Raw genomic sequence first — 14,805 nt, forward strand, 5'->3', positions numbered from 1 at the left:
CCCATCGGAAGCTCCGCCCCCCTCCCTTAGGCCCCGCCCCCCTCCCGTAGGCCCCGCCCACCGAGCGCGCGCCGATGGCGGGAGTGCAGCGCGTGCTCGTGCACGTGCGGTGCGGGGGCGCGGCGGGACCCGCGCGGTTCGGGCAGGTAACGGGGGGCTGCTGGGGGTTGGGGGGTGTCTGTGTGTGGCCGAGGCCGTGACCCCGCAGCCGCCGCCGCCTCCCTCCCCGGCCCCTCCCCGCAGAGCGTCACCGGCGCGTTCTGCCCCGCGGGCGCGGATGTCGCCGTGGTGAGCTGCGGGCTGGACCGCGGCCGTTTCCTCCTCTCGGATGAGCCTTTCCCCGGGTCTACCCGCGCCCTCCTCAAGGTGGGTGAGGGCTCACGCACTGCTGCACCCTCCCCCCACACCCCAAAAGCCACCACGTGCCCCCTCCCCGCCACGTCCCCTTCACCCGCAGCGACCCTCGTTCTGCCCCGCCAAGCGCCTGGAGGAGCGGCCAGACCTGGCTCTGCCCCGCGAGCTGCGGGGCCAGGGGGTGGCCGCGGGGGTGGCCGTGCTGCTGCAGTCCAGCACCGGCCGCATCCTGCTCACCCGCCGCGCCAGCACCCTCAGCATCTTCCCCAACGTCTGGGTTCCACCCGGTGAGTCCAGCGTGGGGTGTGAAAAACGGGGTGCTGGGCATCTCGGGGTGCCCCTCACCCGCTGGCCCTCCCCTGCAGGTGGGCACGTGGAGCCGGATGAAGAGGTGAGGGGACAACGTGGGGACAGGGGGCTTTGGGGGGGTGCCAGCGCACCCTGACCCCCACCCACCCACCCACCCTCCTCCTCCTGGGCCTCAGCTGCTGGCCGTGGGGCTGCGGGAGCTGCAGGAGGAGACGGGGCTGCGCCTGGACGCAGGGACCTTCTCCTGGAGGATGCTCGGCCTGTGGGAGGTAACAGCCTGCCTGGCCAGCCCTCCCTGAAGGTGCTGAGCACCCCTGGGCGGGGACAGCACCCTCCCAACCACGTGTGTCCCCGCAGTCCATCTACCCGCCCCTGCTGAGCCGGGGGCTGCCGCGACGCCACCACATCGTCGCCTACCTGCTGCTGCTCTGCGCCGAGTCCCACCAGCGGCTGGAGGTCAGCGGCGACGGCACGGGCTGAGCAGCGGCCTGGCCTCGCCCCTGGGCTCACAGGGCCTTCCCCTCATCCTCCTCTTCCTCCCCAGGCCAGGATGTGTCCCAGCCAGAGCGAGGTGAGCGCCTGGGCCTGGCTGGAGCCTCCTCTCCTGGAGGCCATCGCGGCCACAGAGGACGGAGCCGAGGCCTTGGGCAGCGTCCCCAGCGCGCTGCCGCCCCGTGTCAGGTGAGGCCGGGCCTGGGGGACGAGGGGGGACGTGGGGCTGCCAGAACCGGGGTGCAGAGCCCCCAGCGGCCCCCCCCATCACTCACCCCTCTCTCAGCGTCACGGAGCTGCGCAGCGGCTGCCCCAGCACCACGCGGCTGCCCAGCGCCGCCTTCCTGGCCCCGGCCCCGGCGCACGGCCACGACGTCGAGCGCGTCAGCACCGGCACCAAATTTGCTCTTAGGCTCTGGCTGCAGGGGCAGGGGGAGCAGGGCTGAGCTCAGCCCCCAGGCCAGCCCCAGCCCGTGCCCCACAGCGCCAGGAAGGGAATAAAGCGACTGCCCAGAGCCGGTGTTGGCGTGGGGACGGGCGAGGGGCCGGTGGGGCGGCAGCACTGGCACCGGGGCGCTGGCACCAGGCACCAGCTGGGGGGGTTTGGCTTAGGGTGAGCTCTGAATGGCCGCAAGGGGTGAGGCAGCTCTGGCTCCTGCACACGGGCCCTGGCTGCCCCCTCTGGCAGGAACAGGCAGATCCTCAGCACTTCCCACCTTTATTGCATGGAGACGTTTCCCTGTGGTTACAAACACCGGCCTGAAGGCAGAATCCCGGGCACTGCTGCCCCCTCCTGAGCCAGCAGCACCCTGGCTGGCAATGCCAGGGACAAAACAGCCCCAAAAAGGTGCTGAAAGAAGCCCAAGTGCTCCAGGTGGTGCCTCTGGGCCAGAGCCTGGGGGTCCTCACTTAAATAGATAAGTTACTTGTGCAAGGTTCCGCGGGCTGAGCCTGGGGAGGGGCCGAGGCTTTGGAGCCTCCCTGTGTACAAAAGCTGTGGCTGAAAAATAGAAATCATCTGTCTCTGCTCTGCACAGGGGCTGCCCCGGGGGTGCTCAGCAGGAGGGAGGGGGAGAAACAACGGATCTGGGGGGGGTTATATCAAAAACAAGGATGTAAATACGAGGTGGGGCAGGAGGATCCTCCTCCCCTTCCTCCTCCTCCCAGCCAGCCCCACGGCCCTGGGCTGCTGCACTGCGTGGGGAGGGGGGAGGTGGCCCCACAACCCACTGGGGAGGGTTTGCTTGGCCCTCAGAAACAGGCACCTGCAGCTCAGGTGCCGTGAGCCACGTCCCCCCTCACCAGGGACAGCCCCAGTGAGGAGAGACCCCCCGTCCCCCCCACAGCTTTGAGCCCCAAGAGGGAAACTGAGCCACCATCTCCCCAGCCTGTGGAGGGAGAAGGGCTGTGGTGGAGCTGGGCTCAGTCCAGGGAGATGATGTCTGTCCTGCAGGCCGGCAGGGCCGTGGCGCCGCCGCTGCTGGTGCTGGCGCGGCCGGGGGCAGCCGCCGCGGGCAGGAAGCGACTCGACGCCCCCCGGTACTGGAAGAAGTGGCCCAGCGGATCCTGCTCGTCCAGGGAGGTGATCACAGAGGGGCTGTAATGCTGCTGAGGCAAAGGGGAGGGAAATGAAGCCAGCCATGAGCTCAGGGGAGCCTCAAAGCAGCCCCCCAGCAGCTCCTGGGAGTGGGGGGCTCTGAGCCCCCCGGGGCAATGTCCCGCTTCACCAGCCCCAGCCCTCGGCCCCCTCCGAGCCCTGCTGCTGCCAGGGGGAGCGGTGCCAGGGATGTGGCAGCAGCAAGAGATGGAGCCCAGCAGAGAGGAGGGAGATGGAGCCTGGAGTGACCCCCAGGAAGGGCCCCACAACCCCCCCAGAGCAGGGACAGGACAAAGAGCTCAGCAACTGCAGCCCCAGCCCTGGCCTCACCCTGCCCAGCCCAGCACTGACCCCTCAGCACCTCAGCCCCATGGCTCTGGGGTCCCTGCAGGGCTGGGCACTGCCCCAGCTCCCTGGGCAGCCTGGCACAGGGCTCACACCCCTCTCAAGGCAACAGTTCTGCCTCAGCTCCAGCCTCAACCTCCCCTGGGGCAACTTATCCCCTGATTCCTCTTGTCCCAGCCCTTGGGAGCACACACAGACTTGCAGTTTGGCCAGAAAACTGAAACAAACCAACAGCAACAGCCTGAACTTACCTGATTTTCACTTTGAAGGAAAGAAAACAAATCCAGGCCTAGAAAACAATGAAAGAGGGGGAAATAAATCTCTTGGAGGTAAAGAACTCCCTGCCAGGAGAAGGAGCCTGGGCTTTGCAAGCTGAGGGATCTCAGAGCAGGGGGCTCCTGGGAGTGGTTTATTCCTCCCCTCCCAGCAGGAGGGGCCTGAGTTTGCTCCTCAGCCACACACTGGGCTCTCTCCTGCCTCCTCAGGACACATCCTGCACGGCAACCTGCCAGCCAGGCGTGAGAGCCCAGGCAGGGAAGTCAGACCTCCTCCCTCTGCAGCCCTGGGAGGCAACAACCAGCCCAAACCTGGCTCCTTCCTACCTGTGATGGTTAACAAACCACATTTGAAGTTACTCTGTCGGTCAAGATCTCACCTGCAAGCCCCCAGAGAAAGCTCTCTGGAGCTGTGGCCCAGCAGGGAGGTGCTTTAGTCTCCTTCTTCCCTCTTCTGGGTTGGGCCAGTGAATTCTCTCACTCAAAAACAAACCAACTTGCTCTGCTCTGCAGGAGCTGCCAGGCCAGGAAAGAGAAACCACCTCCTGGCTGCTCTCAGTCTGATAAACTGGTGGGACTGGGCAGGCTGGGTGGCTGCTGCCAGAGGTCTTGGTGGTTACCTTGGAGCTCAGAGGGCACCTGGTAGGAAGGACGGAAGTCGGGGACCGGGAGGTTGGCCAGATAGTCGCTGCCCAGGGCTGCCACGGGAGGGCTCCGGAGCACAGATGAGGGCTGCTGGCTGATGTTTAACACCCTGCAGGAGGAGAGGCACCTGGTGAGCTGTGGCCCAGGGAGAAGGGAGTTCTGACAGCCCAACCATCCCTGATGGGTGGCAGCCCCAGCCCTGCCAGCTCCCTCTGAGAGCAGCACACTCAACCAAGCCAGAGCCCCCCCAAGAGCTGGGGGGGGACGTGGGAGCCCAGCCAAAGCCCCCCAAGAGCTGGGGGGGAAGCAGGGGCCTGGCTCTGCCTTACCCCTTGTGGCCAGCCGCTGCAGGGGCCGTGCTGGGGAGGGGGCAGGGCTGCTTGGCCGGCGGCTCCTCCTCGTCTGACGAACTCTCCAGGGTCAGGTCAATCACCTCCACTTTTTTCTTGCCCTCTGTGGAGTTCTTGCCCTCAGAGCTCCCTGTGTGCAGGGAACTGGCTGCAGAGGAAAAGGGGAGGTGAGAGACACACCATGGCCTCGCTACAAGCAGCTGGGACACAGAGACCCCTCAGCACTGCTGACACCACGCTGGGGGCAGTGGGTGATGCACCAGAGGCTGAGCTGCCAGGCAGTGAGAGCTGGGCACAGAGGAACCTGCTGAGGGGCACAGAGTCCTGCAGCTGGGGAGGAACAAGCCCAGCACCAGCCCAGGCTGGGGGTGCCCTGCTGCAGAGCAGCTCCAGGAGAGGTGGGCAGCGACTAACCACGAGCAGCAACGTGGCCTCGTGGGCAAGGAGCCAGTGGCAGCCTGGGGGGTGTGAGGAGAGTGTGGGCAGCAGGGTCAGGGGGGTTCTCATTTGCTTTGGCAAAAATAAAAGGCTAAAGATAACTAACTGGAGCCCAAAGCTGCCATACCCTCGATCCCACTGAAGGCAGAGGCCTGGCACACCTCCTGCTTCTCCTTCTTCGGCCTCATCGGGCACCAGGAGCCATCCTCCATGAACTGAATCTCATCACAATCCGTGCAGGAGTTGAGGATTTCCACAAACAACCTGCCAGGGGAGAGCACAAGCTGGGGAGGGGGAACAGGGAGAGGACTGCACAGGGAGCAGAAACACCAGGGGTGCTCAGGAGATGGGGCAGAGCTCCCCTGCTCAAACCTGCACCCACGGCCTTCCCCTGCCAAGGGGCTGTTTGGTGGGCACAGGAGAGCTCTGTTCAAAGCCCAGTAAGCAGGTTCCCTCAGCAAGCAAAGCCAAGACTTTGGACAAAGGCTTCTTGTTCTTCAGGGGAAATCTCTCCCCACCAGCCCCAAAGTGGTTTAGGGGATGAAAATCAGCTTTAGGGGCTGTAACTCGCCTGTGATCCGCTGGCATCAGGGGATAAGCCTGGAAAGGAAACCAGTACCCAGGGTAAGGAGCGTGTCAGGAGCCAACTCAGCTCACCCATCAATGATGAGGCTGTCATAGGGAGCCTTCTTGTCACACACAGGACAGGTCCAGGTGGGTTTCTTCTCGTTCATCTGGAGGTAGAGGGCAGCATCGAAGCACTGCAGGTGGGTGCAGGTCACAGCTCTGCAGGGCACCGTCAGCCTCATCTTGCCCAGCTGGGGGAGGAGCAACAAGCACAGCAGGTTTGGGGGCACTGAGGGAAGGCAGCACAGTTCCACCCAGCTTCCTCCCCCTCCCTGGCTGCTCTGGGGTGGGGACACTCAAAAGGCAACGAAGGAGCTCTGAGGGAAGAGGCTTCCCCACAGGGATCCTTCTCCCCCTTCTTGGCTTGTTTTTAAGCTCGTTTCCACCCCAGTGAGAAGGTGGAAGGGCAGGGCCAGGCCAGCAGCAGCTGAGCTTTGGCTGGGCAGGCCAGGCCTGTGTTTTTAAGCAGGAAAAGCCAGTGGTTGTGGTGCTGTGGAGGAACCTGAAGGTGACTGAGACAAGTGGCAGCTCCTGTCCCGCTCCCTACACAGGGGTAAAGCTGGGAGCTGCTCACAGGGCTGGGGGAGAGGGGAGGGAAAGGGGAGAGGAGAGAAAGGGGAGGGCAATGGGGAGAGGAGAGAAAGGGGAGGGCAATGGGGAGAGCTGAGAAAGGAGAGAGCAATGGGGAGAGGAGAAAAGGGCAGGGAAAGGGGAGAGGAGAGAAAGGGGGAGAATGGGGAGAGGAGAGAAAAGGGAGGGAAATGGGGAGAGGAGAGAAAGAAGAAGACAATGGGGAGAAGAGAAAGGGAGAGGGAAATGGGGAGAGGAGAAAGGTGGGAAATGGGGGAGAGAAGAAGGGGGTGAAAAGAGGGGCTAAAATGTAGACACCTACTGGACACATGAGGGACACCCGTAAGCTGGTGGTGGCTATCTCACTGTCAGGGTCAGCTGTGAGTTTTTCTTTGACTGAAAGAAGAGGAGGAGGAAAAAAGTCAACACCCACCTTTTACAGGCAGAAATGCATCCAGGTGCAGTTTGAGTGTCCAAATGATGAGAGCAGGTGAGACTGGTTTGGGGTTATCCCACGGGATATCCCACGGGACAGGGGTGAAGGGTTTGGAGTGTTGGAGGGCAGCACTGAACAAGATCCCCTCCCCCTGGCAATCCTGAGCCCAGGAGGTGTGACATGACCCACTCTGCCATTCCCAGGCTGGTGTGGGGCTGCTCAGCCCCAGCTGCACCATGACAAGGGGGAACTTACTGAGGGCTCGGGAGTGGTCGGGGTTCCGGATGCCTTTGGCCCTCAGCTTCTGCAGCAGGGTCACTGCTGTCAGCTGCTTCACCAGGTACACTGACAGGGAGTAGTTCTGTTGAGATGGAAAAGGAGACACTGCTCAGACCCAGAAGCACAGAACTGGCTGGGTTGGAAAAGCCCCTGGAGCTGCTGCAGCCCCAGCCCTGCCCAGCCCAGCACTGACCCCTCAGCACCTCACCCCACGGCTCTGGGGTCCCTGCAGGGCTGGGCACTGCCCCAGCTCCCTGGGCAGCCTGGCACAGGGCTGACACCCCTCTCAGGGAAACAGTTCTGCCTCAGCTCCAGCCTCAACCTCCCCTGGGGCAGCTGCAGCCCCTTTCCTCTTGTCCCATCACTTGTGAGCAGAGCCTGACCCACAGCTCCCTGCAGCCTCCCGTGAGGGAGTGTCAGAGAGTGCTGCTGTCTCCCCTCAGCCTCTTCTCCAGGCTCAACACCCCATTCCCTCAGCCCCTCCCCAGCACCCCTGTGCCCCAGCCCTGCAGCCTCCCCAGGGCCCAGCACAGGGGGACAATCCCTGCTCCTGCTGCTGAGCCCAGCCAAGGTGCCTTCGGCCTCTCACCCAGCTGGGCACGTTGGGCCTTTGATTCTGCCTCTCAGACCTGAGGCAGGGTGGGGAAAGGGGGGAGGGTTCCAGTTCTCACCCTGCTGAACTCTGAGGACCAGTTGACCACGATGGTGTTGGGGACAGTGGCTGAGAGCCGAGCCAGGGGGGTGATGTTCACGGGCCGACTGGGCCGCTTCGGCTCCGCGCCGTTTTTGGTGGGTGGGAGATAACCCTGCCAGAGAGAGAGAGAGCAGAGGCTAGAGAGAAATGCTGCTGCCACAGGGTCACACCATCAGTTGGGTTGGGAAAGCCCCTGAAGCTGCTGCAGGCCCAGCCCTGCCCTCACCCTGCCCAGCCCTGACCCTCAGCCCCTCGGCTTTGGGATCCCTCCAGGGCTGGGCACTGCCCCAGCTCCCTGGGACAGGGTTTAACATCCCTCCCCACACAATGACACATGTCATGCTTTTCCTTTTTGCTCTCCACATTCCAGCTGGATGAGAAACCCACCCCCCACCTCAGCCCAGTTGTGTCACTCAGGGGGAGCCCCAGCACCTCCTCTCCATCGCCCTCAGCGCTCGTGGGCAGCTCGGGGGAGATGCAGCGGGTTTGGAGCAGAGTCAGGACAGAAAGAACCTTCTGGTTGAGCTGCAAACAGCTCCTCAGCTGCTGGTGAGTCACCCAAAGGAAGGCAAGAAGCCTGAGCTGCCAGCAGAAGCTGAGGGGGGAGCCCTGTCTCACACACGCTTCCCTCCTGCTGCCCCACGGGAAGCGACCCCTGGCTCTGGCTGCTGGGCACTAAAACACTCAGTTCCTTCAACAACCACGACTGTGCCAAGCAAAGCAGGCAAGGGCTGAGGGGAAAAGCACCTTGGGAGGGGCTGAGGCACAGGATTGAGGCTGCTCTGCAGGTTTGGAGGCACCAAGTGCCAGCTGCAGCAGGGAAGTGCCCAACTCCCAGGCCCTTCCTGCCTGGGACGTGAGTCCAAAGGGGCTGGAGACTGGGGTCAAGCACTGCTTTGGGTCATTTGCCTTTGTTTTAAGCCACTGCCCACTGCACAGGCCTCAGCCTCAGGGGGAGCCTGCAGCTAAAGGCAGTGCCCTCTGTCCCACTCCTCTCTGCTCTTCCTCTGCAGCTTTATTACCAAGCTGCATCTCAAAGGAAAAACCCAACCCCCCCAAAAACCCCACCCCAGGGCTCCAAAGCACCAGAGCAGGTGCAAAGTCTGTGTGTTCTGCTTCAAACCTATGCTCAAGTCCACCCCAAGTCAAGCCAAAGGGCAGCTTTTGTCATGGATCCCCACTTGTGGGGGGTCCCTGGTGCTGTGTGCCCCAGCCCAAGGGCTGACTGCAGCCTGCAAGATGTCAAGAAGCAATAAAGATTTACTCACAGGAAGGGGACAGAGTTTCCCATTGACCTTGACAAATAAGTTAGGAGGGAAGTAATCTTCTTGAGGACAGCTGGTTTCACAGAGGCAGAACCTAAGGGGCAGGAGGGAGACACTGGGGAGTGAGTGGTGACACTGGCAATGAACCCTCGTGCTCCCAGGAGCCAAGAACAGGCTCTTCCTGGGACTGAACCAGCTCCTTTCCTCCACTGGCTCAACTGGAGCCCTGAACCCCTCATCCCTGTGTTATTTCTCTGTCTCTCTGCCAAGTTCAAACCCCTCATGATGAGATTTCACATGTTCTGATCCTGCCAAGGGTTGGATTTTAGGCAAGAAGCCTCCTCAGCTCCTGTCTGGAGCTGAAACAACCACCCCAGCAGGGGCTGCAGGAGCAGAGGGCTCCTGGAGGCATTTCACTGCTCACAGCCTCCAGGATGTTTTGCTTTATTCAGGAGGAAGAAACTGGGTGGATGCAAAAAAAGCCAAAGGTCCAAGTGCTGTGGAGTTGGTGTCTTACTTCACACAGGTCTTGCAAGAAGGGGAAATGATCCAACCAGCAAAGGGAACAGAAGTGGGGTCAAAGAAGTGGGATTTAACACTTGAAATGGCCAAAAAACCCGCCTTGTGTGTGAGGTTTGTGCTCAAGTGTCATCTCCAGGCAGCTCCCTCAGGCCTGGCTTTAGGAGGAGCCTCTGTCCACGTTGAGAAAGTGGCTCCAAACCTCCCCTGAGGCCCCTCCACCAGCGACTTCTGACCCAGCCAAGGGCAGTTTGCTGAGGTGGAGGGAAATCCCACCCCCCTCCACGAGCTCTGGGAGCTGGACTGAAGGCATTCAACACAAAGCCATTACCTTAACTGCACCTGGGTGGTGTAGTCACACTTGGCACCTGGGAAGATCTCCCTGCAAGGGAAAAAGAGAGGCTCCAGGCTCCTGGCAGCGCTCAAGGGAGAACTGCAACAGCATTTGGCTGAGTTGTTGCTCCCAACAGGCTCAGTTCTCCAAGATTTGGGCCTTTTCCCCTATTGTGGCCACCCCTGACCTCATCTCCCAGGCTCCCTCAGCCCAAACCTGCCCCTTTTCCCTCCCTGAGCAGGGAAGAGCCGGGAGGTGCTGCCTGGCTTACCGGGAGGCCAGGATCTGCTGGACCTGCTGAGGGCTTAAAGCAAAGGTGAAATGAGCTTCCTCGAAGCGTTGGCTGCTGGTGGAGGCTGAAGGAGAGAGTTTCACACAGGTTAAGTGGTTGCTGAAGTGGTTTTGCCACCCACAGGTGACAAGAAGCAGCAAAGGGGATGGGGGTGTCTGCAGGAGGTGAGCTGTAGGCACTGAGGGATCCCAGGCAGGAGAAAAACCCTCCCAGGCAGGGAAAAATCCTCCCAGGCAGGAGAAAAACCCTCCCAGGCAGTGTCTGTCTGCTTCCACTCTCCACAGCCCTGAGAGTTGTAAGAGCCTCCCAAGAGGAAGAGAGGAAGGAAGGGAAGAAGGGGGGAGGAAGAAGGGGGGAGGAAGAAGGGGGGAGGAAGAAGGGGGGAGGAAGAAGGGGGGAGGAAGAAGGGGGGAGGAAGAAGGGGGGAGGAAGAAGGGGGGAGGAAGAAGGGGGGAGGAAGAAGGGGGGAGGAAGAAGGGGGGAGGAAGAAGGGGGGAGGAAGAAGGGGGGAGGAAGAAGGGGGGAGGAAGAAGGGGGGAGGAAGAAGGGGGGAGGAAGAAGGGGGGAGGAAGAAGGGGGGAGGAAGAGGGAAGAGGAGAGGAAGAAGGGGGGAGGAAGAGGGAAGAGGAGAGGAAGAAGGGGGGAAGAAGGTGGAAGAAGAGGGAGGAAGACGGGGGAAGAAAGAAGGAAGGGGGAGGAAGAAGGGAGGAAGAAGGGGGAAGAAAGGAGGAGGAAGGGGGAAGAAGGTAAGGAGAAGGGAGGAAGAAGAAGGGAAGGAGAGGGAGGGAGGGTTCATCGGTGACATACCCAAGGTGGTGGGCTTGATGAGCTCATCGTACACGTGGTAGAAGGGCAGCCTCCTCATGGTGACGTCGGGGCGCAGGGGCTGGGAGCGCGGCGGCTCCTCCCCGTCCCGCGGGGGCGGCGGCAGCGGCGGGGGCGGGGCGGCGGCGCCCAGCTCGCAGGGACAGCCCGGGGGCAGCGGCACGGGCAGCTCCGCGGGGCTCAGCGCCTTCCTGGGGAACCGCCTGCGGTACAGCTCCTTGATCTTCATGTGCACGGCCGGGCTGCAGCCGGCGCGCAGCAGCTGCAGGGCTCTGGCCAGCAGCTCGTGCTTCCTCCCGCTCTTGTTCCTGCCCGCGAAGCCCAGCAGCACCTGCAGCTCCGACACCCTAAAGCTCAGAATCATGTGCTGCAAGGGAACACAAACAACGGCCCGTCAGCATCCCCGGGCTGCAGGGAGGCTGCCAGGGGGAAGCAGCCCCCGGGGGCAGGAGCAGAAGTAGCTGGGGGTGACTTTCACGGGAGCTGGAGCCCTTTTGCCCTCTTTAAATCCTTCCTCATCCTCCAGAAGCTGATGGGGCTGGTGCAGGGTCAAGCTGCCTTTCAACCTGAAGGGTTTGTGCCCCTCTGGGGGCAGAGCTGGAGGCTGAAGGTCTGGTTTTAATGCAAAAGGATGAAATGAAAGGGGAGGAGGGGGAAAAGTCACCTCAGGCTTCACCTGGGTGGCATCACATGGAGCCACCTCTGCCTCTCACCCCAGGCACAACCAGCCCCGTGGGCTGCAGGCACCAGCAGCCAAAGGGGAGCAAACACACAGCTCTGCCCATTGTACAGGAGGGAGCACACAGAAGGGTCTGTCTTGTGCATGAGAAAAGGGTCTGAGGCGAGGTCAGGGGCTTCCTGGTGCTCTGGAACCCAACACAGGGAGCTTCAGCCTCCCTCCCTGGGACTCAACAGCCACTATCAGCACTACAGTTGGTGAAATGGGTGTATTCATGATGCAAAGCACCCATCAGCCACTTGCTCATCACTATTTAATCGAGCCTGAGGGGTTTAAGGACACTGAGGTGACCAGGATGGTGCAGCAGGGGGAGGTGATGATGTTCTGCTCCCCAGCAGGGGGGAAAAAACCACCCCCAAACCAACAACAAAGTGAGAGAAGAGGTGGGGAAAAAAACACCACAGGCAGCTGTGCTGGGATGAAACCTGCCACAGGGCCCTGGCACAGCAGCAGGTCGAGGGGTGGTGTGAGGATAAAGCCCCTCCCACGCCACAGGCTGTGTGGGATTCGCCTCTTCTCTGCACTGGGTGAGCAGAAGGGTTGGGTTTATCCTCTCTGGAGGGGTTTATCCTCTCTGGAGCCAGGGGAAGCAAGGAACTCAGAATTCAGGAGGGGAAAAAGGTCGACTTGGGGGTCTTTCAGCTCTCCCAGGGCCTGAGACGCCTCCTTCCCTTCCTGTCAGGGATCCAAGTCCCTTTCCCACACCCACTCCCTCCCCCAGACTCCCTTTGCCCAGCAGATGTGTGTAACGTGGCTCAGCAGCCCCCAAATCAACCAGCATGACTCAATGAAAAGCTCCCAAAGCACTGGCAAATGTGCCACGTGGGCTTGGCTGGGTCAGCACCCCCAGAACCCACAGCAGTGGGGTAAAAAAACACCTCAGTGCTGTAAGGAACAGCAACCAGGAGCTGTGGGAGGGCAGGCAGGGCCTGGGGAGCAGATGGAGCCTCTTCTCTTCCCAGGAGAGTCACCAATTGGGTTTGGAAATCAAGTGTCTTAAGCCAAGGAGGGGCTTGGTGAGGAGAAATGAGCTCAGTTCCCAGCAGCTCCACTTGCTTTTAGGATGAAAAAAAGGCAGATCCCACCATGAAGCTGTGACAACAGGCAGACAGGGCAACTCTGACTGCAGGGAATGATGCTCCTCAGTGCCAGGCCCCAAATATCTTACAGATCCCAGCACAGGGAAAAGGTTTCCAGAGCCAAAGTGCAGCCTGTGAGGTGGTGATGGGGAGGTGGGGGGGAAACTGCCAACGAGGAGAGAGGAGAGGGGGAAAGAAACCAGAGTCACTGGGGGAATAAACCAGCTTTGGAATGAGTTACCAGGGGGCAATTTCATACTCCACAGTCTGCAGGGCAAAGGTGGTGACACACTCTGACTCCTAAAAGAAACAGAGAGTGGAGGGAGATGAAAGCCCATCCTGCCCCTTGAGCTGGGCTGTGGCTCACACTCTCCTGCCCTCCCCACAGCTGCCTCTGTGCCTCCAGGCTCTGCCTCCTCTGCAGCCCAGAGCTGCCTCACAGCTTGGTCTGCCTGTCCTTGGGGTTGCTGCAGGGCTCTGCCCCTCCAAAGCTCCCCACACAGGGCTTCTGGGCCCCCTCCTCCTGCTGAGGCACCAACAGCTTCCCCAGGCTGAGGGTTGGGCTCCAGCCCCTCGCTGCCTTCCCCTTCTCCCCCAGGGCTCTGCCCCCAAAGCTGGGACCCCCATGGCTGTCCCCAGCCCTCCCTGGGCACCCTGACCCTGCACCCCACGGCTCTCACCCCTCCAACACCTCACGGCCCACAGCTGCCCCACAGCCTGGTACAGCCCCTTCTGCCAGCCCAGAGCTGTGTCCCACCCTCCCAGCCCCACACATCCATCCCTTCAGTCTCCTGGAGCCCTTCAGCCTCAGGCTGCCTCTTCCCCAGCCCCACAGACCCCTCAGCCCCACACGGTCTCACCTCAGCCCCACAGACCCCTCAGTCCCTTCAGCATCACACTGTCTCCCTCCACTTCCCCACAGCCTTCAGCCCCACACCGCCTGTCTGAGCCCCACATCTCCCGTTCCTGCCCCACACTGCCTGTCCCGGCCCCGTAAGACCTGTCCTGGCCCCACACGGCCTGTGCCTGCCCCACACCCCCTGTCTCGGCCCCACATGGCCTGTGCCTGCCCCACACCCCCTGTCTCGGCCCCACATGGCCTGTGCCTGCCCCACACCCCCTGTCTCGGCCCCACATGGCCTGTGCCTGCCCCACATTCCCCTGTCCTGGCCCCACACTCCCTGTCCCGGCCCCGTAAGACCTGTCCTGGCCCCACACGGCCTGTCTCGGCCCCACACCCACTGTCCCGGCCCCATACGGCCTATCCCAGCCCCACATCGCCTGTCCGAGCCCCGCACGGCCTGTCCCGGCCCCGCACCTCCTGTCCGAGCCCCGCACCTCCTGTCCCGGCCCCGCACCTCCTGTCCCGGTCCCGCACGGCCCGTCCCGGTCCCGCACCTCCTGTCCGAGCCCCGCACGGCCCGTCCCGGCCCCGCACCCCCCTCAGCCTGTCCCGGGCCCCGCCGCACCTTCAGCTCCGCCGCCGCCGCCATCTTGGGACATGGCGCCGCGCGCAGGGCCCGGGACGCAGTCGGCGCGCGCCGGGAAGGGGCGTGGCCAGAGCGGGCGTGGTTGCGTTGGCCACGCCCCTTGTGACCCCGCCCCTCTGCCCTGGCCACGCCCCCTGTGGGCGGGGCCACGCTGGTGCTGAGCGGGGCTTGTCCTGTGCCGGGCCGGTGCTGAGCGGGGCCGGTCCTGAGCCGGGCTGGTGCTGAGCGGGGCCGGTCCTGTGCCGGGCCGGTGCTGAGCGGGGCTTGTCCTGTGCCGGGCCGGTGCTGAGCGGGGCCGGTCCTGTGCCGGGCCGGTGCTGAGCGGGGCTTGTCCTGTGCCGGGCCGGTGCTGAGCGGGGCTTGTCCTGTGCCGGGCTGGTGCTGAGCGGGGCCGGTCCTGTGCCGGGCCGGTGCTGAGCGGGGCCGGTCCCGTGCCGGGCCGGTGCTGAGCGGGGCCGGTCCCGTGCCGGGCTGGTGCTGTGCGGGGCTGATCCTGTGCCAGACTGGTGCTGAGCAGGGCTGGTTCTGTGCCAGACTGGTGCTGAACGGGGCCGGTCCTGTGCCAGACTGGTGCTGTGCGGGGCTGGTCCTGTGCCGGGCTGGTGCTGAACAGGGCTGGTCGTGAATGGGGATTGGTCCAGTATGAAGCTGGTGCTGTATGGGACTGATCCTGCACGGGGACTGGCCCAGTATGGTGCTGGTCTGGTGTTACATGGGGCTGATTCTACGTGGGATCGATGGTGTGTGGAGCTGGGGCTGTATGGGACTGGTCCCATATGGGGCTGGTGCTCTATGGGGTTGGTGCCACCAGCCAGTCCCATCCTGGGGTCCACTGGGGGTGCTTAGAGGGG

The 14,805-nt window shown here is 62.7% G+C and overlaps 2 protein-coding genes across 10 annotated transcripts; one reads left to right on the forward strand and one right to left on the reverse strand.

Annotated features, from left to right (window-relative positions):
- The first annotated feature begins 74 nt into the window (after positions 1-74).
- Positions 75-2,151, forward strand: NUDT17 (nudix hydrolase 17). Its single transcript, XM_062016152.1, has 8 exons — positions 75-146; positions 244-366; positions 458-641; positions 720-745; positions 840-932; positions 1,021-1,119; positions 1,208-1,344; positions 1,442-2,151. The coding sequence occupies exons 1-8, from the start codon at positions 75-77 to the stop codon at positions 1,599-1,601; spliced, it is 894 nt and encodes a 297-aa protein (XP_061872136.1). The 3' UTR covers positions 1,602-2,151.
- PIAS3 (protein inhibitor of activated STAT 3) lies at positions 1,858-14,018 on the reverse strand. Of its 9 annotated transcripts, none has more exons than XM_062016144.1 (15): positions 13,934-13,988; positions 12,706-12,764; positions 10,629-11,013; positions 9,801-9,885; positions 9,527-9,577; positions 8,680-8,770; positions 7,389-7,523; positions 6,694-6,799; positions 6,325-6,398; positions 5,463-5,623; positions 4,933-5,069; positions 4,347-4,515; positions 3,993-4,126; positions 3,349-3,386; positions 1,858-2,763 (listed from the first exon to the last, which is right to left on the reverse strand). In XM_062016144.1, the coding sequence occupies exons 3-15, from the start codon at positions 11,008-11,010 to the stop codon at positions 2,578-2,580; spliced, it is 1,749 nt and encodes a 582-aa protein (XP_061872128.1). In that variant the 5' UTR covers positions 11,011-11,013; positions 12,706-12,764; positions 13,934-13,988; the 3' UTR covers positions 1,858-2,577. The 9 variants fall into 9 exon arrangements, 6 of the variants coding, with proteins under 6 accessions (XP_061872128.1, XP_061872129.1, XP_061872127.1 ...); XM_062016145.1 differs by lacking the exon at positions 13,934-13,988 and adding an exon at positions 13,863-13,880; XR_009820653.1 differs by lacking the exon at positions 12,706-12,764 and adding an exon at positions 3,753-3,888 and having other exon boundaries at positions 2,710-2,760; positions 13,934-14,018.
- Positions 14,019-14,805: the final 787 nt, after the last annotated feature.

Source organism: Colius striatus, chromosome 29 (assembly GCF_028858725.1).
Source record: "Colius striatus isolate bColStr4 chromosome 29, bColStr4.1.hap1, whole genome shotgun sequence".
In the NCBI taxonomy this organism is placed as follows: domain Eukaryota; kingdom Metazoa; phylum Chordata; class Aves; order Coliiformes; family Coliidae; genus Colius; species Colius striatus.